Raw genomic sequence first — 26,780 nt, forward strand, 5'->3', positions numbered from 1 at the left:
AGGCTTAGCTGGCAATAGAATCTCTGTGCACTGTGCCTAGTGTCACTTCAGATAAACAAATGGTTAAAGCAGTGTGCTCAGCACTTCAATTTTAGATGATATCCAAAATAAACAAGGACAGCTTGTGATGCAGCTGCTACTTACATGCTTCTCATTTCATCGACCTATATTTGCCATGTATAAGGTGCACTATACCTAGTGTGGCATCATTTCTCTTAAAATATATGACTGCATGTTAACCATGTCTCATTTCTAGCATCACATAGACATTTTTTCATGTAATTATAGGCAGCGTAGTAAAGCTATGCTTGAGTTTTAAGTGAGGCTAGGTAAGTTATGTTTCAACCCAATAGTGTTAATGCAGCAAAAGAACCGGCGTCCAGCGTCGGCATGTCGAGAAACCCCTCAATGTTTTGCGCCACGATCCCTTGTGCATGCAAGGGATCATAGGATTCCCCCCCCCCCCCTCCCCACTGCTGCCCTCCCTGCCCTTGCCCCCACCTCCCCTCTCCTCCTCCACCCCCTGCCCTCCCGCCATCGTGTCATACATTAAGGCCGAGCATAAGTGTCCCCCCCCTTTTTTTTTTCACACAAGCAGCTGGGTGCTCGATCATTATCATACTCACCAAATTTAGACCCAAGTGCCATTGCTTATGGCTGCTGAAATCTTCCTGGTGCCAAGACCTTGCGTTGAATGAGCCCGAGCCCCATGTCGCATGCCTCGTTCCCACATAAGATGACCGACCTTCAACAGACATATTCAAACAGAACAGAATGAGTAGAAAACCACAGACTGAAAAAATCAAGGAAAGTAACTCCAAGCTAGTGCTGATGTGATGTAAACGGTCAGAGTAATTTCGGAGCACCTTCTGGGCCAGCCAAAAATATATTTTTAAGCAACAAAAGGAAGTTTTGGATTTTGAAAGCACACTTCCTATTCATTTTGTTATGAATACTACATTAAGATACATCTGTTTGCCTGTCAAAACTAGAAGACAATGCCTGCTTTCCTTTCCCACCCCTGTGTTACCACTAGTGTCGAGTTCAGGGTAAAAAATTCTGTAATATAGTTATTCACAACAATTGCATTTAACAAAGATTTTTATGTTTATTCTAACATGTTAATTTAACTAGTAATATATCCGTTCAAGGAATATTACTACTTGATATGTCCGCACTGTTATCAACAATACTAACATCTCCATCATTTAATCCATGCACTAAATAATATACATGTTCAAATTTGCGGGCCATGTTAGTGCGTGAACTTTTTAGGAGACCCTGTACTAGCAAACGACTTGGTTTTTGAAATCTTACACCAACTTAGAATTTTCAGATTATCATTTCTCAACTTCCCTGTCTATTCAAAGACATGTGGACCATATGTTTAAATGACAACTTTCCTTCCCAAGCATGAGCCTCTGCTACAGCGAGACGAGATATGCAGAATCAGTGTGAAACCTGTGGGTACCACCTCTTTGTGGTGCACAAGTGTATGGTTAAAAGTGCGCCCAATGGTGGTGGCTAACTAGATTGGACAGACCACACATAATGCCGAAAATTCCCAAACTTGAAAGCACAGCATCAATTTTACAAAAGTAAAATTGAATAGTATATTGCCCAGAGCAGCAATAAATTTTGATTATTTGCTCAAGCCCACTCTGATGGTCCAGCCATGAAGCAGGGTCTTATTCACTGCTTTCTATAATAATGGGATGAAGTAATGTGTGGCGAAATGTAGGCATGAGCAGTATCACAACAATGTAAGAAAAAATTTAGGCAAGCTTGATTATGCTCACAAAAGCTATGAAAGGTCAGAATGTGTTGGGCTCACTCAGATGTATGGTGTGTGTGGTTATGTGACCATCTGACTATGACCGATTCACTATTTGCAGTATGATCAGGTGACCACACACTGGTGATGGTTATGTGATCCCATTATTCCCAGAATGGTGACAAGCTGGGTGGGACTCTGCGAACAATGATGGCGAACACTCATTCGCCAGAATCAATGAAGAACCATTATTGTGAACTACCTCATCACATCCCCTCCCAGACGGGTAACAGTTGCAAAATTGCCTTTAATATTTCACGAACTAACCTTTCCAGGTACCTGTCTACAGCCGGAAATTTTGCTCTAAAATAAGCTGTGTGATATCATTGTTTTGATATCCAGCAGAGATAATTTGATAAAGGGGCCGACTCACGAGAAGTACTAATCAAGCGCCAAATTCAATTTTTTTTTTTTGCAAAAATTGAAGTGAGAGCATTTTTTTTTGTAAATCCATCACTGGCAGAAAAACACACTATACCAGTGAGTAATGCTTGTAGTTTGCTAAGTGGTCTGTTACAAAACCTTCACATACTCTTCGTTAGTGGTAAATGTATCCCTGCATCTATCTATCTCTGAGAATTATTCTTCCTCTCTAGTGACAGTGGACTCTTACGCTCATTGAATTATTTCACCTTCTTCTGCTTCTCTTCAAAATAAGTCTCATGTCCACTTCCCATTTATAAGTGAACACTGTAGTGAATCATACTTACAGCCTCACACATTCCACTCCAGCTCTGCTATTTTCTTGACCAGGTTAAGTACTTTCTTGTTCACTTCCGACTTGGAGCGCTTGGCTCTGGTGCCACGGTCAGGGTTCATGCTCAGGAAACCTCTGCAATAAGCATCAGTGCCATGAAAGAAACATTTCATCCAAGTTGGTAACCTGAAAAGTTAGTCAATTTAGTCATATGTGTCACATATGTATACATGACCGAAGGGAGAGACTAGAAGGAAGTAAAATATTTAGTAAAGAGAATATCAGGAGGGGACAAACTGCGGCTCGTGAGCCGCATGCATCTCTTCATGCCCCCCTATTGCAGCTCTCCTAACCTGAGGACCCACAAGTTATAATAGGTGGGACCAAACACTAAGCTTGTATACAAAAACGTTAGTGAGAAGCGGGAGCATATCAAAATATGCAATATTGCTGGAGTTGTTTCGTTGTAGATGGGCACGTTAAAATGACATGTAATGGTCAGAAGGGGCAAATCAGTTTGAAAGATAAGCTCTATTTTTTTATTTTCTTGTTTATTTCACCTTTACATGCCAGGTTGAGGTAGTGTTAGCTTTGTGCTTAAATGTTTCCCTAAAATTGATTTCTGAGCTTTGTTATTACAATGCAGTCCAGCTGCCTGATGAAATACCAAGACCACTGGCCTATGCATACATGCAATTGAAGCTGTTTGACTGCTCGATCTGTGGACTCTGCTCGGGTGCAATTTCAATAAAAAGTGCAGCATTGGTGCAGGATGTGGGAGCTATAGTTGTTTGGAGCTGGCGGAAGCAATTGGGACAGCCTTCCAATCAGCGAGATATGTGCTCTTCTATTTCACAAATGAGAAGGAAGGTACCAACTGTGGCTCTATGTCTTTCATGACAGTAAATGTGCAAGGTGTTTGCTTTATTTCGATAGGAACAATAAGCCTGGAAATGATATAGATAAAAAGTATGGAGTCCTACTAGGCATCCACATACATATACCAAAATCACAGAACAGGAAATTACCTCTGAAGGAACTCGAGGGTCGATGACAGGCCTTCAGCGTAGCAGATGTTAAAGCAATAGTGACTCGCGAAGAGTGCAGCCCATGCCGTAGGGACGTCTGGTATCTTCTGAACCATGAGCCTGCCATCAATGCTGAGTGCGTACTCGTGGGCAGTCCACAGATCATCCCCTACAAAAGTTTAAAAAATGAGAAAATAGTAAACATTCAGATAAGTAGAGTTGCTGACAAGGCATTGGAACAATGGGGCTGGGCTGCACCTCCAGATCGTGGACATTTCAAATAATTGTAAAAACAAAATGGGAGAAGGGAAGGGGCCCAGCTTCGTCCCTCCCACCCTCACTGCCGGTCTCCCCCCCACATTCGAAACACTTCCAACATTACTTTTTGCCGACAGGAGATGAGATCCTTGGCTCGATTTGCCTTCCCTCCACTATGAGTGAGCTTGCTTGAGTGTAGGCCAGTCAGAATTCTACTCCAGAAAGGGAGAGGATGGCCTGTGAAGGCACCTAGGCAAATGTTCACTGGTTAGTGGAGGGGAGACATGTGCCACCAAAACTGAACAGGAACCTCGAAGGCCCTCTCCCTCCCCAGTTGCACATGACCACCGCATTCGCATGGATACTCGCTGTATCGTTACATCTAGCACATACTTCTATTGGTTGCAAAGAAATCGAATGATTTGTCACTTCTAGCAACTTCGGAAACGTGTGTTGTCGCTATGGGCTATAGGTAGCCATTGTAGATTTCATGAATTGTCCGACAGACATGTGAAACACTTTAAATGATTTGTATTTGATTTAAACTCTGAGACCTGCTTTATATTTAGTTATCAGTGTTTTTAGGTTTTTATTGTTCTAGGATTTGACATACTTCTTTTGGCTTTTATTTAGAAATTTATCTATTTATTTATTTGAAATACTGTGGACCTGTCGTTCCGCACAGGAGGGGAAAAAACAACACACAGAAATAACTCAATCATGCACTCACCGTATGAGGCGAGTGCAGGTAGGTTGCAGCAACCCACGCATGCTCAAAAACATTTCCACATGCAAAATTTAACCAAACAATTGATTCAGCTGTGCTTCAAATAATTGAGGACTACAACAATTGACAACTTGCTCAGGCAGGGTGTTCCACTCAATAATAGTCCGACAAAAGAAAGAGTATTTAAATACATCATTTCTGTACTGGTAGGGTTCAATTGCTTTAGTATTGCTTGTTCTTTTGGAGCGTGATGTTGAAGGCAAAAATGTACACTTCAGAATTAATCTTTGTCAAGCCATTATTAGCAACCGCGTATAATTCCTTTAATCTACACACTTTCCTTCTTTTCTCTAAACAATCTAGCCGCACTTCATTTCTCATTGCCGTAACTAACTCTGTGCGCCTATACTCAGAAAAAAAACCGAAGTGCCAGATTCTGTATCCGTTCAATTTGCGCAACCTGCTGCTTCCTGTATGGGTCCCATACGCACCCCGCATATTCCAAGATCGGACATACATTTTCAATTTTATCGGCAAACATTTTTAGAAATGAAAGCTTACCGGTTTTTTTTTTGGTGAATACACATCGACTACTTCCATTTTTCAATGAGGTCGCTCCAAAACGCAGTACATTAGACAGATATCTGAATTATATATCCGCAGCAATAATTCCTGACATGACAAACATAACCTTGGTTAGCACTTTGTAAGGATGACGACAAATTCTAAACTGTGAAATTCACAAGCGTAACTATTGGCACTTTTCTGCTCTTCATATTTATAGGATTATCAAAACTGCTTCCCACTAACCAGAGAGAAGCTTGAGGAGGTGTTAAAACAGCTCCCCTCCCCATAAAAAAGAAACAGTGGAAATCAAAGGGCGTGACAAACAACAAAAAACTCCAAATCTGGCTTTTAGAAGACGACACCAACTTGATGCACAAGGACTGAGCCACAAAATGAATGCAGATTGCATCCACGACAAACCCAAGTACTCCCTAAAGAGTATTGTCCTGCAGACCCTCCACCAACAGAACACTTCACAGTTACGTAGGTGAGATAGTCGACTACTCAGTCAAGTGCGACGACATATCCCGTCTCCTCTTGGCTTGCCATAGTGGCCTGAAATACTGACCTTTCTCGTTTAAAACTGAATTTACAAAAATTAAGTTGCCACTTTTACTGCTTTAAACCAAAAACGCCAAACACCATTTTTATTTATATTCTACTTCTGCATTAATAACAAGTTGTAACATTAGAACTTGAACTTCTGGAACTTAGTTCAGGGACAGGGCTAATTTGTAGTACATATAATGATACAATCTATTCATAAACATACCCAGTGCTATAATGCAAGGAGAAATTGGCAGGTCCTCCTCGACTTCAGCAGCAGTTAGAAATGGCTGTAAAAATTGAAAGACGCATGGTTATGTTAAAACAAATCCCCACTTCCACAACCACTAATTCTTACAAGGCCACTGAAAACATTGGGCACTAAAATGACAGAAGAGACCAGAAGGGACGAACAAGAAGGGCCATGCACACAAATTCCCTCACTGGGATAGCTTCGGAGTCGATGCACACAAGTTTCCTCACTGGGATAGCTTCGGAGTTAATGTCTCTACGTTGCAATGAATATGTTGAACGCATGAGCGTAAGGAATTCATCGGTGTTGGCTGGCTTTTCACGAAACATCGCCTCCAATCTCTCTTTGTCTCTGTTCATCTCCAGCTCTTCCTCAGGTGTTTAATCTGGGGAACTGCTCTGACACATTTGTTTTTATACAGTCTGGTTGGGACACGCACGTCAACAATATAAATTTATGCGAAAATATGTTTAGAGCAATATTTATCGCGTGATATTTATTTTAATTTCTGTGCACAAAGTTCATGACATCGTGAAATGGTCATACATTCTTTCCACCTCAACGAGATGGTCATACACTCTCTCCACCTCATTGTCGAGGCTTAAAAAATAAAATGCAAAGCCGATCCACCTCTCCTTCACGTGCCTGAAATGCCGAGAAAAAGCGAGTGGAAAGGAGGTGACTATCAAATAAATTGCGTCTCACGCCATCAATATTGCTCTAAAGAATATTTTTTTCTTTTTGCGTAAAATTACTTTTTTGACACATGTGCCCTAACCACGCTGTTTAAAAAAATTTGTTTTAGTGGTTTTTTTAAGACATTCTGGACTTAGGAATGATAAATTGTCATGGATGTGGTTAAACAATTTTTAATCAGATATTCCTCCTCGCAAAACCACAAACTCTGACAATGTGCCATTGTGGATAGCATTCAGTGCTTAGGAATTTGCTTTAGGAAAGAAATTAGGTTTAATGCAACATGCATTGGCAGGTAACAACTTTAGGTTATTGTGCAAAGGCAAGAAGAAATGGTCCAAGAAGTCAAGAGTGCTTAAGATTGTAGATACTGTCAAAATGATTAAGCTCTCAAAATAGCTGTATGCAACGAGAAAAGCAACAAATGCTTTACTACATTTTGGGTGCAGTGCTAGCAGGAACTCTGACCTGGAGTAGATCAGGCTTGAAAATAAAATGCTACCACTCACATCTTTCCTCAGAATGAGGCAGTCCCTCTCTTCGCCGAACCATGTCACAAGTAGTATCATCAGTGCCAAGCACCCAGTTTCTGGACTTGCATTGTCTCCAGCTTTTGCAATGTCTTCCATTAGCTTGGTATACTCATTTTCTGTCCTCTTGTCCAGTCTCATTAGTTTGAGAACTACATCCTTCTTCTTTTGCAGCGACTCCCTTAGTCTGTCTTGAATATCAAAACTGCATAGGGCACTAAAGTGACAGAAGAGACCAGAAGGGACGAACAAGAAGGGCCATGCACACAACAGTTCTCTCATTGGCATCACTTCAGAGTTAATGTCCCTACGTTGCAATGGATATGTTGATCGCATGAGCTTAAGGACTTCATCGGTATTGGCCGACCTTTCACGAAACATTGCCTGCAATCTCTCTTTGTCGCTGTTCATTTCCAGCTCTTCCTCAAGTGTGTAACCTGGGGAACTGCTCTGACACCCGTAGCTACGCTCTTTCCTCTGTTTTCGATTTGTGTGCGTCGGCACTGCTATCTTTTCCGTGTCTTCACGTCTCACGTTTTCCACCCTGGCAAGAAGCTGGTTCAGGAGAGAATCATGTCCTGTTCCAACCACTGTTCCATCCAAGACATCTTTGAAAGACAATGGGTACTGGTCCACCACTTTTTTTGCAATCATGTCCAGCTGCTTCCTCAGTGGCCGTGGGCACATTTCCATTGACGTCTTTATGATGAGTCTGACCATTTCCCTGCGATCTTTGGGCAAAGGCCGTTTGTTTTCCTTTAGGGCCTGTTGTAGCCTTGGCGGCATCTCCTTCCACTGTATGTCAAAATTGTTTGCCCAGGTTGAGTCGACATGGTAACTTGTTTTTGATGAGGTGCTGGCTTCAGGGCTTCAGAAGAGGTAGCCCCAAACTGTTCTGGAGTTTTGCTGTCGGAGACATCTACATAAAGGATTAAGAAAACAGGAAGTTTAGAATATTAGTGCGGTGAGTGCGTGAGGGGTGCGAGGGCGGTGAGTGGCGTGAGGGCTATGAGTGCGTGAAGGCCGTGAGGGCAGTGAGGGGCATGAGGGCGGTGAGTGGCGTGAGGGCCATGAGTGTGTGAGGGGTGTGAGGGCCGTGAGGTTCAGTGAGGGTGAGTGAAGAACTGAAGGTGAGTGTGACTGTGAGGATGAGGGTGAGTGAAGTGCTGAAGGTGAATGTAGCTGTGAGGGTGAGTGAGGGGCTTAGGTGAGTGTGGCTCTGAGGGTGAGGGTGAGTGAGGGTGACCTAAAATGCCGACCTCTGAATTTTGGTGTCCTGGGCTTTTAAAGGAGCTGTGCAACGATTTTAACGTTGGAAGAATTGGGATCTTTTACTTTTTATATTCACCTTGTCACAAATGACAGAAAACACATCTCCTTTCATCGAAATGTTGCGATTCCGCCGCATGATAGCGAGGCAAAACTTAGAATATTCACCGACCTGCAGCCGCGAGCGGCGGCCATGAGAAACACGCGGCATGACGTCAATGGGGAATCTTGTAAAAAGATAGCAAGTTGTGCGAATACCTGCTCGATAAAAGGTAACTTTTTTTATAAATCTTGGCGTTCCAACATATATATAAATGCGTCAAAAACCTGGTATCATCGACAAAACTTTTGTTATATGGAGTTTTAGTGGCACAATCTATCCTAGGTCCACAGAACCGTGAGCTCTATCTGCTCCCGCGAACAGCCGCCAGAAGCCGGAGGCGGAGGGGGACAGAGCCGGTCAGGTATGGCGGGACCCGGATGAGACTTTCCTCCTTTCACCATAGTGTTCGCGCTGCGCCCGCCAGCACGTGGTCGCGAGCGGATGAGTTCTCGCTTCTCACTGACAACTGTAAAGAGAGAACTTTTCCGGAACCCCGCACCTACCCCATCAACGTCACTGCGCACGTGACCTGGAAGACGACGTACGAGTTGAGAGGCGGCAGAAACCTGGATCTTTTTCATTTTTTAAAATAAAACTGGGGTATCCAGGCAAAATCTGTTTTCTGTAGTTCACTTCAGAAGTGTCAGGCATCAACTTCCATAATTATTTAAGAAAGCCCTGAAATTGTTGCACAGCTCCTTTAAAGGGCCCATGAAACGATTTTTGGGTTGGGATAAATCATTTTAGATTGGAATTTTACTAATAGCACATCGTTCAGTGGACCAAAAGAAAAAAAGTAGGAAGTCAAAAGCCTGACTTTCAGTGCGAAAATTTGAAAACAGAGCGGACTATTTCGTACCTGCTCCCCTTCGCAACCTCTCTGCCTTTTCACTGTGATACATCCGCGGTCCCAAAAGCGTGTCATCGGGTCCAAACTGACGTCACACGCAACCGGACCTCACTTATTCCCTTCACCTCTAAGCTGACATTGTGGTGGAAGCTACGCGCTTGCCGGACCAATCAGCCGCCTCCCTTTCATCACCTGACTTCATTCTCTGCAGCCACATTTGACACGCTCACGTGGCAAGTGTGGCTGGCCCAAGGAGCACATAGCTTCAACAGCACTGTCAGCTTCGGAATGAACGGGGTGGGGAAAGCAACTTTTGTCTGAATTTTGAGCGACGGGCTAATCTTCTAGCGGAAGAATGGATATGTCCGGGATTACACAAACGAGAGTGCGAGCAAGAGGGGACACCCCCTGTTCGTCTTCTTTAACTGTTTGGTACAATGCGCTATTTATGAGTTGAGGAGGAAAGCTAAACAGGAAAAAGTTGGAAAAGCGTTTCATAACCCCTTCAAGCATAACCAGAATGTTTCGACGAGAAAGCTGCTCTCCCACAAGTTCACCGAACATGATTCGCTGCTGCAGTTAATTGTCGCCAAACTTGTTAATCTGGATTAAACTACCTGCGGAACACAGGCTCTCACTTGTCACAACCACAGTATGTCCGAAAATGCAGTCTGTTTATTTAGGCGTCGATTGTGTTTGGCGTCTGGTTCCATTCGGTGTTGGCACATCTGCAATACTTTTGTTTCCAGATAGTGGAAAAGTTGACCGGCCAGCTAATTGATTTGTTGGGAGATTGGAAAACGAGCAGCAGGAAGTACTAAGATGTGAGTAAAGTAAAATCTGAGAGTTTGTGTCACAAGAATGATAGTATGTCAGCAAATAGGTTGATCCTCACAAGGGAATGCAACCTTGTGTCCAGCAGCTAATGTGCATCCAGCCGTGTGTTGGAGTTGAGTAGGTACTTTTGGCACCTACCAAAGACTTGGGTACATATTAATTGTGGTCCGACTTAACTGCACTTTGAGCAAATAAGCCCTTCAGCCTTGTTCATATATAATTAGGGTTCCATGTTTTCGAATAAATTTAATAAAACCCAAAAAACGCTCGCAGCTAAAACTTTTTATAAAGCTTTTTTGTCAATTCGGATTTTTTCTGAAAAACGATGATTTTGGAGGTCACGATGGCAAACAAATCTTAGTTATTTTGCCTATGCCTGATCAATGCGAAAGGCCACTAGCCTTGAGGAGATGCGTGATGTTGACGAGGATAATGTATTTTTCGGTGACGACAGGAGGAGCTAAGCATCCGACTCTATTAGCGGTTTTCCTTGTCTTAAGTTTAGACTGTACCATCTCTGATTTCTACAGGAAGTAAGGGCGGCCTTTTTTCTGTCACAGTGGGTGTTATGTTCCCGTCGATTTCATGGGAGGAGTGGCTGCGAGAAGCTAAAGTTTTAACATTCTCCCCTGCACCCGGTTTACAGCACATTCGTGTAGTATCTGTGATAGTGAGGATACGTTTTGGGGACAGAAGCACTTACACTAAAATACAAACACTGTATGCTTGTGTTTATTACATCAGGCTTGTTTGTAATACATCCAAGTTTTGAACTGCAAGGCAGTGCTCTATTTAAATATTTTATACAATAAAAATTTCTGTCAGCGTTCTTTGATGTTTCTTTCACTGACTATTATTTATTCCTGTTGTAATTTTTCTGAATAAATACTGTGAAATTAATATCAAAATATTGTAAAATTGAAGACTGAAAAAAACAAAAACAAAAAAAAAACATTAAATTTTTAATAAAAATAAAACTTCGAAAAATATTTTCCAAATTAAAAAAAAAGATAAACTCCAAAAACACAGAACCCTATATACTATAATGTATTGCAGAGCATAATATGCTCTGCAATACATAATATATTTGCCAGTAATAGTCTGAGTAGAAAAAATATTGTACTTACTCTGTGGCTTGAGGTAGGCGACGAGTTTCCTGGCTTGGATTGGTTTGAGTATGCTTGCGAGGTCTCCCTCAGTCAGAAAGTTGAGGTCACTTGGGCACTCTACGCCAAGGCTCATAAATTTGTTGAGGACGCTCTCAACCTCACCCGAGGTCAGGTTTGGCAAGGCCGCAATTATTTGTTCTTTGACGGCCTGCATCCTACGAAGGAACCCAGTGTTTTGGGATGATCATCATTGCATTCTGTACCTTATACGCAGGTAGTGGGTAATAATCCGTTAGTTGATCAATGTGCATGCATGCAAACTGCTCTGATGCATGCACTGCATATGAATGCAAATGTGGCAAATATGTTGTGCTATAAACTTTCACAGCAGTGAAGAGATTATTTCTGTTATGAATTAACAGCAACATTATTTCACCAAAGCACAACTCATTGTCCATGCAGGTAGGTACGAAGGCACCAAATGAGTAGGATGTCCCTTTGTATGAAACCTCATTTGTAACCATGGTGTCTTCTGACGTGAAGTTAAAACTGCCTAAGCATTTCTGGAGAGCTTCCGAGTAAGTTGAAATTAGAAAAGGCATTCCTGCCTTCATTACAATGTCAGGATCGAAAAATGCCTCAGAGTGCAGGTATGCCTGCAACAGCTGGTGTCGTTCAGAAAGGGTTTTGTTCAGTGCCTTGAAATTTTGCAGGCGTCTCACACAATTTTTGAAAAATGAGTGTTTGCTTTCAAACCTCAACGTCCACAGGTTTATTAGTGGACCAAGCTGTGTGATGAGCGTGGAGTAGTGAAGCAGGTAGTGGTGCTTTGGTTTCAGAGGTGCCATAGGAAATAACTCTTTGCGGTCTGCAAGGTACTCTTCAACTAGCACATGCAAGTAGGCAACCATTTCTTCATTTACTTTGGGAGCGCAGATAATGTCAACCACCTTCCTTAAGGTAAGGTAGAGGCACCAGATGGGATCTTTAGTGTCAACTTTATGGCTAACAAACAGAGGAAGCAGGCGCAGCAAATTCCATGTTTTAACAGCTTCACCAACTAACTTATTTCCTTTTATGTTTACTTCACAGGGTTTGCTAGTTGTGTCAGAGCCCAAGAACTTGAAAGATGCTATCCTGAAGTTCAGGTATTTCAATGAGAACCACTCGCATGTCTCTGTAAAGTGCTTTATGAAAAGGAGAAGGTCGTATGAAACAACACCTTCAAAAAGGTCATGTGCTATGCAAGGAGGAAGTCCCGCATCACATACATGAAAGAATGTCAGACTGTTAAATGGGCTGTTTGATTTCACCCCTTCAACAGACGACCCAGTCTCTTCAACCTCCTGAACTGCCAAATCATACTTTTCTGCAGTCCTTTTTTCACCAAGCCGACACGGATCCTCTCTGAACTCTTTTCGTGTGAGTAGGCAATAGCGGCAAATGAAAGTGGAGGAACTGAAGTTTTCGGTGAAGCCCCCGATAAAGTGAGATCCCAAGTTATCTCCGAGGATACATACGACTGTCCCCTTGACGTGCACACCATCAAAAAGAATTCCGTTCAATTCGAGATCGAGCAGGTCACGTAAAAGAAGAGAAAAAATTTTTTCGATTCCAAAAGTTTTGATGTCTTTCTCAGCAAAAAGAAGAGCCAGCTGAATGTGATCTCTGGTAGATCTCCTGTGTTTTTTGAAATTTGCAAGAGTGAAGTAGACACCAACAAGTTTGTGCTTCTTCCTTGCGGATCCCAAAGGATTCACAACCTCAAAAGCGTCCTGATACAGCAGTAGCTTAAATGTTGGCAGCCCAGTACTAAAGAGAGGATTTGATTTGTAGGCAGAACCGTCTGATATGTCTTGCATGTAGCTCGCGTCCCTGTCATCTAAAGACGTGTTAAGAATGCAGTCAGCAAGCGAACCATCCTGCAGTAGGCTTTTTAAGCTTTCCAGTACTGGCACATATTGAAATGAGCGATCTCTCTTGTTTCCGTCACGCCCAAGATAAATCTGCACTGGCTGGACGTATGAAAACTTTTGTTTAAAGTAGGCTCTTCTTTTGTGTTCACTATTGAACACGGTAGCATTCAGACTGCTGAATACATCGTGGCTGTTTGCATCCGCAACAATTTCTTTAGCATCAGCCGTCCCCAGGCGTTCCTCCAACTTGTCATGCAAGGCTTTAAACATGCACTGCTTACTCGAGCCATGCAGGTTTTCGATTTCTTGCCACAAATGCTGAACTGTGGAAGCAGGTAAGCAGTACTTAGATTCTAGCTTTAGGTAAAAGAGAGCCAGATCGTACTCGACACACTCTTTTAACTCACTTGGAGACGGTGAAAACTGAGGGGTGCCACCTACAGAGTTAGCACCCTCCATGCTTGCATCTTTTGGAGAAGCACTGCTCTGACAACCGGTTGCAACTAACACGTTTGCCTGTTGCCCTGAAGAACTGGTTGCGCCTAAGGCGCTTGCCTGTTGCTCAGAAGAACCGCTCGCTTGTTGGGCTGATTTTACATGTTTTCTTGATAGGTGAGACGCAAACGTAGGTTTCGCAGTGAACGACTTGTCACAGCTAAAATACGGGCAACTGACTGACTGCCCGTTGTCGATGTGCTCTCTAAGATGAGTTACTATCTGAGCCCTACTCGAGCACTCGCGAACGCATCCGTGCACGCCGCACTTTAAGTTTACGTCACCCGTTAAATCGAGCCGAGGTCCACTCGCGCGCAGTTGACCTTTATGAAACCGTAAGATGTGACATCTGAGCCCTACATAAGTAGTGAACTGCAAACAACAAGTTGCGTGTATACATGGAATCTGCCGCGCTCCGAACTCGTGGCTGTCATAATGACGCACATATTCGACTAACGTGGTTGACCCCTTTGAACAGACACGACAAACAAACATGGTTGTTCAAGCCGTCGCCTCACTAAAGCGAGAGAAAAGAGCTAAGACCGACAAATCGCGAGAATGTGCAGTATTAATCTGAAGCTATCTTTGGCTGGTTCTCAATCGCTTGTGCTCCCTTCCCGAAAAGGAGCGCGAACGACGATCGCCAGCCGGCCAGCGATGCACTCCGTCAACGCACGTGCTGCCGGTTTGTCGGTGCCGGCTCTTTCTCGATCTTGCCGGCCACGGTCATTAATTTTCTCAGAATCGGATCGTGCTTGCCACATTCATATTCAAAATGATACTCACGTTATGTTCGTTTACTATCGGGCCCGCCAAACGCCTCGGGTACTGCGCCGTCAGCCGTCTTGGTAGCCACGGTCGTGCTCCCTACCGCAAACTTTCCTCGCTTTGTTTTCTTCCTTCGGGAAACAAAAGATGGCGACCCGACGTTGGGAACGGCGCGAAAGCGCGATGGGGAGGGCTGTGGGCGAGGGTCAAGGCGCGAGCCGCGAACTGGAGAGCAGCCCGACGACGCAGGCGCAGAAGGCCTCCAACACATCACGTGCGTCCCGTGCGTGTGTCTGGAGCGTGGCGCGGCCGCGGAGTGTGTAGCGCGCCTCGCTTGGGGCGTTCTGCTTCTTTCCTTCCGTCGCCGTACCTTCTCTCGCTCCTCTTCTTTCCTCCGTCGCCGTACTCTTTTCACTCGAAAAACATTGTCAACATACCGTATTTTTTTTTACGGTGGGCGCCCCGTGACGTTCACGGTCAGGTGACTGTTTATTTCACGGTCATTTTTTACAGTGTGGGTGTGCCCGGGATTTCTCAACGGCGGCGGATGTTCGTTCTGCGCGTTCGTGGTTTTCGCTAAGGGTGCTACTGACGCCTGGTGCACCCGCGGCGACGGCATCCGGGACGACATCGTGGGTGTGCCCGGGATTTCTCAACGGCGGCGGATGTTCGTTCTGCGCGTTCGTGGTTTTCGCTAAGCGTGCTACTGACGCTTGGTGCACCCGCGGCGACGGCATCAGGGACGACATCGTGGGTGTGCCCGGGATTTCTCAACGGCGGCGGATGTTCGTTCCGCGCGTTCGTGGTTTTCACTAAGGGTGCTACTGACGCCTGGTGCACCCGAGGCAAAGGCATCAGGGACGACATCGTGGGTGTGCCCGGGATTTCTCAACGGCGGCGGATGTTCGTTCTGCGCGTTCGTGGTTTTCGCTAAGAGTGCTACTGACGCTTGGTGCACCCGCGGCGACGGCATCAGGGACGACATCGTGGGTGTGCCCGGGATTTCTCAACGGCGGCGGATGTTCGTTCTGCGCGTTCGTGGTTTTCGCTAAGGGTGCTACTGACGCCTGGTGCACCCGCGGCGACGGCATCAGGGACGACATCGTGGGTGTGCCCGGGATTTCTCAACGGCGGCGGATGTTCGTTCTGCGCGTTCGTGGTTTTCGCTAAGCGTGCTACTGACGCTTGGTGCACCCGCGGCTACGGCATCAGGGACGACTTCGTGGGTGTGCCCGGGATTTCTCAACGGCGGCGGATGTTCGTTCCGCGCGTTCGTGGTTTTCGCTAAGGGTGCTACTGACGCCTGGTGCACCCGCGGCGACGGCATCCGGGACGACATCGTGGGTGTGCCCGGGATTTCTCAACGGCGGCGGATGTTCGTTCTGCGCGTTCGTGGTTTTCGCTAAGCGTGCTACTGACGCTTGGTGCACCCGCGGCGACGGCATCAGGGACGACATCGTGGGTGTGCCCGGGATTTCTCAACGGCGGCGGATGTTCGTTCTGCGCGTTCGTGGTTTTCGCTAAGGGTGCTACTGACGCCTGGTGCACCCGCGGCGACGGCATCAGGGACGACATCGTGGGTGTGCCCGGGATTTCTCAACGGCGGCGGATGTTCGTTCTGCGCGTTCGTGGTTTTCGCTAAGGGTGCTACTGACGCCTGGTCCACCCGCGGCGACGGCATCAGAAACGACATCGTGAGTGTGCCCAAGATTTCTCAACGGCGGCGGATGTTCGTTCCGCGCGTTTGTAGTTTTCGCTAAGCGTGCTACTGACGCCTGGTGCACCCGCGGCGACAGCATCAAGGACGACATCGTGGGGGTGTGTCCGGGATTTCTCAACGGCGGCGGATGTTCGTTCCGCGCGTTCGTGGTTTTCGCTAAGCGTGCTACTGACGCTGGTCCACCTGCGGCGACGGCATCAGGGACGACATCGTGGGTGTGCCCGGGATTTCTCAACGGCGGCGGATGTTCGTTCCGCGCGTTCGTGGTTTTCGCTAAGCGTGCTACTGACGCTGGTCCACCTGCGGCGACGGCATCAGGGACGACATCGTGGGTGTGCCCGGGATTTCTCAACGGCGGCGGATGTTCGTTCCGCGCGTTCGTGGTTTTCGCTGAGCGTGCTACTGACGCTGGTCCACCTGCGGCGACGGCATCAGGGACGACATCGTGGGTGTGCCCGGGATTTCTCAACGGCGGCGGATGTTCGTTCCGCGCGTTCGTGGTTTTCGCTAAGCGTGCTACTGACGCTGGTCCACCTGTGGCGACGGCATCAGGGACGACATCGTGGGTGTGCCCGGGATTTCTCGACTGCGGCGGATGTTCGTTCCGCGCGTTCGTGGTTTTCGCTAAGCGTGCTACTGACGCTGGTCCACCTTCGGCGACGGCATCAGGGACGACATCGTGGGTGTGCCCGGGATTTCTCAACGGCGGCGGATGTTCGTTCCGCGCGTTTGTAGTTTTCGCTAAGCGTGCTACTGACGCTGGTCCACCTGCGGCGACGGCATCAGGGACGACATCGTGGGTGTGCCCGGGATTTCTCAACGGCGGCGGATGTTCGTTCCGCGCGTTCGTGGTTTTCGCTAAGCGTGCTACTGACGCTGGTCCACCTGCGGCGACGGCATCAGGGACGACATCGTGGGTGTGCCCGGGATTTCTCAACGGCGGCGGATGTTCGTTCCGCGCGTTTGTAGTTTTCGCTAAGCGTGCTACTGACGCTGGTCCACCTGCGGCGACGGCATCAGGGACGACATTGTGGGTGTGCCCGGGATTTCTCAACGGCGGCGGATGTTCGTTCCGCGCGTTTGTAGTTTTCGCTAAGCGTGCTACTGACGCTGGTCCACCTGCGGCGACGGCATCAGGGACGACATCGTGCGTGTGCCCGGGATTTCTCAACGGCGGCGGATGTTCGTTCCGCGCGTTTGTAGTTTTCGCTAAGCGTGCTACTGACGCTGGTCCACCTGCGGCGACGGCATCAGGGACGACATCGTGGGTGTGCCCGGGATTTCTCAACGGCGGCGGATGCTCGTTCCGGGTGTTTGTAGTTTTCGCTAAGCGTGCTACTGACGCTGGTCCACCTGCGCCGACGGCATCAGGGACGACATCGTGGGTGTGCCCGGGATTTCTCAACGGCGGCGGATGTTCGTTCCGGGCGTTTGTAGTTTTCGCGAAGCGTGCTACTGACGCTGGTCCACCTGCGGCGACGGCATCAGGGACGACATCGTGGGTGTGCCCGGGATTTCTCAACGGCGGCGGATGTTCGTTCCGCGCGTTTGTAGTTTTCGCTAAGCGTGCTTCTGACGCTGGTCCACCTGCGGCAACGGCATCAGGGACGACATCGTGGGTGTGCCCGGGATTTCTCAACGGCGGCGGATGTTCGTTCCGCGCGTTTGTAGTTTTCGCTAAGCGTGCTACTGACGCTGGTCCACCTGCGGCGACGGCATCAGGGACGACATCGTGGGTGTGCCCGGGATTTCTCAACGGCGGCGGATGTTCGTTCCGCGCGTTCGTGGTTTTCGCTAAGCGTGCTACTGACGCTGGTCCACCTGCGGCGACGGCATCAGGGACGACATCGTGGGTGTGCCCGAGATATCTCAACGGCGGCGGATGTTCGTTCCGCGCGTTTGTAGTTTTCGCTAAGCGTGCTACTGACGCTGGTCCACCTGCGGCGACGGCATCAGGGACGACATCGTGGGTGTGCCCGGGATTTCTCAATGGCGGCGGATGTTCGTTCCGCGCGTTTGTAGTTTTCGCTAAGCGTGCTACTGACGCTGGTCCACCTGCGGCGACGGCATCAGGGACGACATCGTGGGTGTGCCCGGGATTTCTCAATGGCGGCGGATGTTCGTTCCGCGCGTTCGTGGTTTTCGGTGAGCGTGCTACTGACGCTGGTCCACCTGCGGCGACGGCATCAGGGACGACATCGTGGGTGTGCCCGGGATTTCTCAACGGCGGCGGATGTTCGTTCCGCGCGTTCGTGGTTTTCGCTAAGCGTGCTACTGACGCTGGTCCACCTGCGGCGACGGCATGAGGGACGACATCGTGGGTGTGCCCGGGATTTCTCAGCGGCGGCGGATGTTCGTTCCGCGCGTTCGTGGTTTTCGCTGAGCGTGCTACTGACGCTGGTCCACCTGCGGCGACGGCATCAGGGACGACATCGTGGGTGTGCCCGGGATTTCTCAACGGCGGCGGATGTTCGTTCCGCGCGTTCGTGGTTTTCGCTAAGCGTGCTACTGACGCTGGTCCACCTGTGGCGACGGCATCAGGGACGACATCGTGGGTGTGCCCGGGATTTCTCGACTGCGGCGGATGTTCGTTCCGCGCGTTCGTGGTTTTCGCTAAGCGTGCTACTGACGCTGGTCCACCTTCGGCGACGGCATCAGGGACGACATCGTGGGTGTGCCCGGGATTTCTCAACGGCGGCGGATGTTCGTTCCGCGCGTTTGTAGTTTTCGCTAAGCGTGCTACTGACGCTGGTCCACCTGCGGCGACGGCTTCAGGGACGACATCGTGGGTGTGCCCGGGATTTCTCAACGGCGGCGGATGTTCGTTCCGCGCGTTCGTGGTTTTCGCTAAACGTGCTACTGACGCTGGTCCACCTGCGGCGACGGCATCAGGGACGACATCGTGGGTGTGCCCGGGATTTCTCAACGGCGGCGGATGTTCGTTCCGCGCGTTTGTAGTTTTCGCTAAGCGTGCTACTGACGCTGGTCCACCTGCGGCGACGGCATCAGGGACGACATCGTGGGTGTGCCCGGGATTTCTCAACGGCGGCGGATGTTCGTTCCGCGCGTTTGTAGTTTTCGCTAAGCGTGCTACTGACGCTGGTCCACCTGCGGCGACGGCATCAGGGACGACATCGTGCGTGTGCCCGGGATTTCTCAACGGCGGCGGATGTTCGTTCCGCGCGTTTGTAGTTTTCGCTAAGCGTGCTACTGACGCTGGTCCACCTGCGGCGACGGCATCAGGGACGACATCGTGGGTGTGCCCGGGATTTCTCAACGGCGGCGGATGTTCGTTCCGGGCGTTTGTAGTTTTCGCTAAGCGTGCTACTGACGCTGGTCCACCTGCGCCGACGGCATCAGGGACGACATCGTGGGTGTGCCCGGGATTTCTCAACGGCGGCGGATGTTCGTTCCGGGCGTTTGTAGTTTTCGCGAAGCGTGCTACTGACGCTGGTCCACCTGCGGCGACGGCATCAGGGACGACATCGTGGGTGTGCCCGGGATTTCTCAACGGCGGCGGATGTTCGTTCCGCGCGTTTGTAGTTTTCGCTAAGCGTGCTTCTGACGCTGGTCCACCTGCGGCGACGGCATCAGGGACGACATCGTGGGTGTGCCCGGGATTTCTCAACGGCGGCGGATGTTCGTTCCGCGCGTTTGTAGTTTTCGCTAAGCGTGCTACTGACGCTGGTCCACCTGCGGCGACGGCATCAGGGACGACATCGTGGGTGTGCCCGGGATTTCTCAACGGCGGCGGATGTTCGTTCCGCGCGTTCGTGGTTTTCGCTAAGCGTGCTACTGACGCTGGTCCACCTGCGGCGACGGCATGAGGGACGACATCGTGGGTGTGCCCGAGATATCTCAACGGCGGCGGATGTTCGTTCCGCGCGTTTGTAGTTTTCGCTAAGCGTGCTACTGACGCTGGTCCACCTGCGGCGACGGCATCAGGGACGACATCGTGGGTGTGCCCGGGATTTCTCAATGGCGGCGGATGTTCGTTCCGCGCGTTTGTAGTTTTCGCTAAGCGTGCTACTGACGCTGGTCCACCTGCGGCGACGGCATCAGGGACGACATCGTGGGTGTGCCCGGGATTTCTCAATGGCGGCGGATGTTCGTTCCGCGCGTTCGTGGTTTTCGCTAAGCGTGCTACTGACGCTGGTCCACCTGCGGCGACGGCATCAGGGACGACATCGTGGGTGTGCCCGGGATTTCTCAACGGCGGCGGATTTTCGTTCCGCGCGTTTGTAGTTTTCGCTAAGCGTGCTGCTGACGCTGGTCCACCTGCGGCGACGGCATCAGGGACGACATCGTGGGTGTGCCCGGGATTTCTCAACGGCGGCGGATGTTCGTTCCGCGCGTTTGTAGTTTTCGCTAAGCGTGCTACTGACGCTGGTCCACCCGCGGCGACGGCATCAGGGACGACATCGTGGGTGTGCCCGGGATTTCTCAACGGCGGCGGATGTTCGTTCCGCGCGTTCGTGGTTTTCGTTAAGCGTGCTACTGACGCCTGGTGCACCCGCGGCGACGGCATCAGGGACGACATCGTGAGTCTGCCCGGGATTTCTCAACGGCGGCGGATGTTCGTTCCGCGCGTTTGTAGTTTTCGCTAAGCGTGCTACTGACGCCTGGTGCACCCGCGGCGACAGCATCAAGGAGGACATCGTGGGGGTGTGTCCGGGATTTCTCAACGGCGGCGGATGTTCGTTCCGCGCGTTTGTAGTTTTCGCTAAGCGTGCTACTGACGCCTGGTGCACCCGCGGCGACAGCATCAAGGAGGACATCGTGGGTGTGTCCGGGATTTCTCAACGGCAGCGGATGTTCGTTCCGCGCGTTCGTGGTTTTCGCTAAGCGTGCTACTGACGCCTGGTCCACCCGCGGCGACGGCATCACGGACGACATCGTGAGTGTGCCCGGGATTTCTCAACGGCGGCGGATGTTCGTTCCGCGCGTTTGTAGTTTTCGCTAAGCGTGCTACTGATGCCTGGTGCACCCGCGGCGACAGCATCAAGGACGACATCGTGGGGGTGTGTCCGGGATTTCTCAACGGCAGCGGATGTTCGTTCCGCGCGTTCGTGGTTTTCGCTAAGCGTGCTACTGACGCCTGGTGCACCCGCGGCGACAGCATCAAGGACGACATCGTGGGGGTGTGTCCGGGATTTCTCAACGGCGGCGGATGTTCGTTCCGCGCGTTCGTGGTTTTCGCGGAGCGTGCTACTGACGCCTGGTCCACCTGCGGCGACGGCATCAGGGACGACATCGTGGGTGTGCCCGGGATTTCTCAACGGCAGCGGATGTTCGTTCCGCGCGTTTGCAGTTTTCGCTAAGCGTGCTACTGACGCCTGGTGCACCCGCGGCGACAGCATCAAGGACGACATCGTGGGGGTGTGTCCGGGATTTCTCAACGGCGGCGGATGTTAGTTCCGCGCGTTTGCAGTTTTCGCTAAGCGTGCTACTGACGCCTGGTGCACCCGCGGCGACAGCATCAAGGACGACATCGTGGGGGTGTGTCCGGGATTTCTCAACGGCGGCGGATGTTCGTTCCGCGCGTTCGTGGTTTTCGCGGAGCGTGCTACTGACGCCTGGTGCACCCGCGGCGACGGCATCAGGGACGACATCGTGGGTGTGCCCGGGATTTCTCAACGGCAGCGGATGTTCGTTCCGCGCGTTTGCAGTTTTCGCTAAGCGTGCTACTGATGCCTGGTGCACCCGCGGCGACAGCATCAAGGACGACATCGTGGGGGTGTGTCCGGGATTTCTCAACGGCAGCGGATGTTCGTTCCGCGCGTTTGCTGTTTTCGCTAAGCGTGCTACTGACGCCTGGTGCACCCGCGGCGACAGCATCAAGGACGACATCGTGGGGGTGTGTCCGGGATTTCTCAACGGCGGCGGATGTTAGTTCCGCGCGTTTGCAGTTTTCGCTAAGCGTGCTACTGATGCCTGGTGCACCCGCGGCGACAGCATCAAGGACGACATCGTGGGGGTGTGTCCGGGATTTCTCAACGGCGGCGGATGTTAGTTCCGCGCGTTTGCAGTTTTCGCTAAGCGTGCTACTGATGCCTGGTGCACCCGCGGCGACAGCATCAAGGACGACATCGTGGGGGTGTGTCCGGGATTTCTCAACGGCAGCGGATGTTCGTTCCGCGCGTTTGCTGCTTTCGCTAAGCGTGCTACTGACGCCTGGTGCACCCGCGGCGACAGCATCAAGGACGACATCGTGGGGGTGTGTCCGGGATTTCTCAACGGCAGCGGATGTTCGTTCCGCGCGTTCGTGGTTTTCGCTAAGCGTGCTACTGACGCCTGGTGCACCCGCGGCGACAGCATCAAGGACGACATCGTGGGTGTGCCCGGGATTTCTCAACGGCAGCGGATGTTCGTTCCGCGCGTTTGCAGTTTTCGCTAAGCGTGCTACTGACTCCTGGTGCACCCGCGGCGACAGCATCAAGGACGACATCGTGGGGGTGTGTCCGGGATTTCTCAACGGCAGCGGATGTTCGTTCCGCGCGTTCGTGGTTTTCGCTAAGCGTGCTACTGACGCCTGGTGCACCCGCGGCGACAGCATCAAGGACGACATCGTGGGGGTGTGTCCGGGATTTCTCAACGGCGGCGGATGTTAGTTCCGCGCGTTTGCAGTTTTCGCTAAGCGTGCTACTGATGCCTGGTGCACCCGCGGCGACAGCATCAAGGACGACATCGTGGGGGTGTGTCCGGGATTTCTCAACGGCGGCGGATGTTAGTTCCGCGCGTTTGCAGTTTTCGCTAAGCGTGCTACTGATGCCTGGTGCACCCGCGGCGACGGCATCGGGGACGACATCGTGGGTGTGCCCGGGATTTCTCAACGGCAGCGGATGTTCGTTCCGCGCGTTTGCAGTTTTCGCTAAGCGTGCTACTGATGCCTGGTGCACCCGCGGCGACAGCATCAAGGACGACATCGTGGGGGTGTGTCCGGGATTTCTCAACGGCAGCGGATGTTCGTTCCGCGCGTTTGCTGTTTTCGCTAAGCGTGCTACTGACGCCTGGTGCACCCGCGGCGACAGCATCAAGGACGACATCGTGGGGGTGTGTCCGGGATTTCTCAACGGCGGCGGATGTTAGTTCCGCGCGTTTGCAGTTTTCGCTAAGCGTGCTACTGATGCCTGGTGCACCCGCGGCGACAGCATCAAGGACGACATCGTGGGGGTGTGTCCGGGATTTCTCAACGGCAGCGGATGTTCGTTCCGCGCGTTCGTGGTTTTCGCTAAGCGTGCTACTGACGCCTGGTGCACCCGCGGCGACAGCATCAAGGACGACATCGTGGGTGTGCCCGGGATTTCTCAACGGCAGCGGATGTTCGTTCCGCGCGTTTGCAGTTTTCGCTAAGCGTGCTACTGACGCCTGGTGCACCCGCGGCGACAGCATCAAGGACGACATCGTGGGGGTGTGTCCGGGATTTCTCAACGGCAGCGGATGTTCGTTCCGCGCGTTCGTGGTTTTCGCTAAGCGTGCTACTGACGCCTGGTGCACCCGCGGCGACGGCATCGGGGACGACATCGTGGGTGTGCCCGGGATTTCTCAACGGCAGCGGATGTTCGTTCCGCGCGTTTGCAGTTTTCGCTAAGCGTGCTACTGATGCCTGGTGCACCCGCGGCGACAGCATCAAGGACGACATCGTGGGGGTGTGTCCGGGATTTCTCAACGGCAGCGGATGTTCGTTCCGCGCGTTTGCTGTTTTCGCTAAGCGTGCTACTGACGCCTGGTGCACCCGCGGCGACAGCATCAAGGACGACATCGTGGGGGTGTGTCCGGGATTTCTCAACGGCGGCGGATGTTAGTTCCGCGCGTTTGCAGTTTTCGCTAAGCGTGCTACTGATGCCTGGTGCACCCGCGGCGACAGCATCAAGGACGACATCGTGGGGGGGTGTCCGGGATTTCTGAACGGCGGCGGATGTTAGTTCCGCGCGTTTGCAGTTTTCGCTAAGCGTGCTACTGATGCCTGGTGCACCCGCGGCGACAGCATCAAGGACGACATCGTGGGGGTGTGTCCGGGATTTCTCAACGGCAGCGGATGTTAGTTCCGCGCGTTTGCAGTTTTCGCTAAGCGTGCTACTGACGCCTGGTGCACCCGCGGCGACAGCATCAAGGACGACATCGTGGGGGTGTGTCCGGGATTTCTCAACGGCGGCTGATGTTAGTTCCGCGCGTTTGCAGTTTTCGCTAAGCGTGCTACTGATGCCTGGTGCACCCGCGGCGACAGCATCAAGGACGACATCGTGGGGGTGTGTCCGGGATTTCTCAACGGCAGCGGATGTTAGTTCCGCGCGTTTGCAGTTTTCGCTAAGCGTGCTACTGACGCCTGGTGCACCCGCGGCGACAGCATCAAGGACGACATCGTGGGGGTGTGTCCGGGATTTCTCAACGGCGGCGGATGTTCGTTCCGCGCGTTCGTGGTTTTCGCGGAGCGTGCTACTGACGCCTGGTGCACCCGCGGCGACGGCATCAGGGACGACATCGTGGGTGTGCCCGGGATTTCTCAACGGCAGCGGATGTTCGTTCCGCGCGTTTGCAGTTTTCGCTAAGCGTGCTACTGATGACTGGTGCACCCGCGGCGACAGCATCAAGGACGACATCGTGGGGGTGTGTCCGGGATTTCTCAACGGCGGCGGATGTTCGTTCCGCGCGATCGTGGTTTTCGCTAAGCGTGCTACTGACGCCTGGTGCACCCGCGGCGACGGCATCAGGGACGACATCGTGGGTGTGCCCGGGATTTCTCAACGGCGGCGGATGTTCGTTCCGCGCGTTTGTGGTTTTTGCTAAGCGTGCTACTGACGCCTGGTCCACCTGCGGCGACGGCATCAGGGACGACATCGTGGGTGTGCCCGGGATTTCTCAACGGCGGCGGATGTTCGTTCCGCGCGTTCGTGGTTTTCGCTAAGCGTGCTACAGACGCCTGGTGCACCCGCGGCGACGGCATCAGGGACGACATCGTGAGTGTGCCCGGGATTTCTCAACGGCGGCGGATGTTCGTTCCGCGCGTTCGTGGTTTTCGCTAAGCGTGCTACTGACGCCTGGTCCACCTGCGGCGACGGCATCAGGGACGACATCGTGAGTGTGCTCGGGATTTCTCAACGGCGGGGGATGTTCGTTCCACGCGTTTGTGGTTTTTGCTAAGCGTGCTACTGACGCCTGGTCCACCTGCGGCGACGGCATCAGGGACGACATCGTGGGTGTGCCCGGGATTTCTCAACGGCGGCGGATGTTCGTTCCGCGCGTTCGTGGTTTTCGCTAAGCGTGCTACTGACGCCTGGTACACCCGCGGCGACGGCATCAGGGACGACATCGTGGGTGTGCCCGGGATTTCTCAACGGCGGGGGATGTTCGTTCCGCGCGTTTAAGGTTTTTGCTAAGCGTGCTACTGACGCCTGGTGCACCCGCGGCGACGGCATCAGGGATGACATCGTGAGTGTGCCCGGGATTTCTCAACGGCGGGGGATGTTCGTTCCGCGCGTTCGTGGTTTTCGCTAAGCGTGCTACTGACGCCTGGTGCACCCGCGGCGACGGCATCAGGGACGACATCGTGGGTGTGCCCGGGATTTCTCAAAGGCGGGGGATGTTCGTTCCGCGCGTTTAAGGTTTTTGCTAAGCGTGCTACTGACGCCTGGTACACCCGCGGCGACGGCATCAGGGACGACATCGTGAGTGTGCCCGGGATTTCTCAACGGCGGCGGATGTTCGTTCCGCGCGTTTAAGGTTTTTGCTAAGCGTGCTACTGACGCCTGGTGCACCCGCGGCGACGGCATCAGGGACGACATCGTGAGTGTGCCCGGGATTTCTCAACGGCGGGGGATGTTCGTTCCGCGCGTTCGTGGTTTTCGCTAAGCGTGCTACTGACGCCTGGTGCACCCGCGGCGACGGCATCAGGGACGACATCGTGGGTGTGCCCGGGATTTCTCAACGGCGGCGGATGTTCGTTCCGCGCGTTCGTGGTTTTCGCTAAGCGTGCTACTGACGCCTGGTGCACCCGCGGCGACGGCATCAGGGACGACATCGTGGGTGTGCCCGGGATTTCTCAACGGCGGCGGATGTTCGTTCCGCGCGTTCGTGGTTTTCGCTAAGCGTGCTACTGACGCCTGGTCCACCTGCGGCGACGGCATCAGGGACGACATCGTGGGTGTGCCCGGGATTTCTCAACGGCGGCGGATGTTCGTTCCGCGCGTTCGTGGTTTTCGCTAAGCGTGCTACTGACGCCTGGTGCACCCGCGGCGACGGCATCAGGGACGACATCGTGAGTGTGCCCGGGATTTCTCAACGGCGGCGGATGTTCGTTCCGCGCGTTTGTGGTTTTTGCTAAGCGTGCTACTGACGCCTGGTCCACCTGCGGCGACGGCATCAGGGACGACATCGTGGGTGTGCCCGGGATTTCTGAACGGCGGCGGATGTTCGTTCCGCGCGTTCGTGGTTTTCGCTAAGCGTGCTACTGACGCCTGGTGCACCCGCGGCGACGGCATCAGGGACGACATCGTGGGTGTGCCCGGGATTTCTCAACGGCGGCGGATGTTCGTTCCGCGCGTTCGTGGTTTTCGCTAAGCGTGCTACTGACGCCTGGT

The 26,780-nt window shown here is 51.6% G+C and overlaps 1 protein-coding gene across 4 annotated transcripts; it reads right to left on the reverse strand.

Moving 5' to 3' along the window:
• Positions 1-585: 585 nt before the first annotated feature.
• Positions 586-14,657, reverse strand: LOC115328091. Of its 4 annotated transcripts, none has more exons than XR_005715604.1 (5): positions 7,116-7,185; positions 5,884-5,947; positions 3,591-3,728; positions 2,545-2,666; positions 586-745 (listed from the first exon to the last, which is right to left on the reverse strand). XR_005715604.1 is itself a non-coding variant. In XM_040211249.1 (5 exons), the coding sequence occupies exons 1-4, from the start codon at positions 7,173-7,175 to the stop codon at positions 2,549-2,551; spliced, it is 411 nt and encodes a 136-aa protein (XP_040067183.1). In that variant the 5' UTR covers positions 7,176-7,185; the 3' UTR covers positions 586-745; positions 2,545-2,548. The 4 variants fall into 4 exon arrangements, 1 of the variants encoding a protein (XP_040067183.1); XM_040211249.1 differs by having other exon boundaries at positions 3,560-3,728; XR_005715606.2 differs by lacking the exons at positions 5,884-5,947; positions 7,116-7,185 and adding an exon at positions 14,502-14,657 and having other exon boundaries at positions 3,560-3,666.
• Positions 14,658-26,780: the final 12,123 nt, after the last annotated feature.

This window comes from Ixodes scapularis, unplaced genomic scaffold (genome assembly GCF_016920785.2).
Source record: "Ixodes scapularis isolate PalLabHiFi unplaced genomic scaffold, ASM1692078v2 ptg000173l_1___fragment_2___debris__unscaffolded, whole genome shotgun sequence".
NCBI classification, from domain to species: Eukaryota; Metazoa; Arthropoda; class Arachnida; order Ixodida; family Ixodidae; genus Ixodes; species Ixodes scapularis.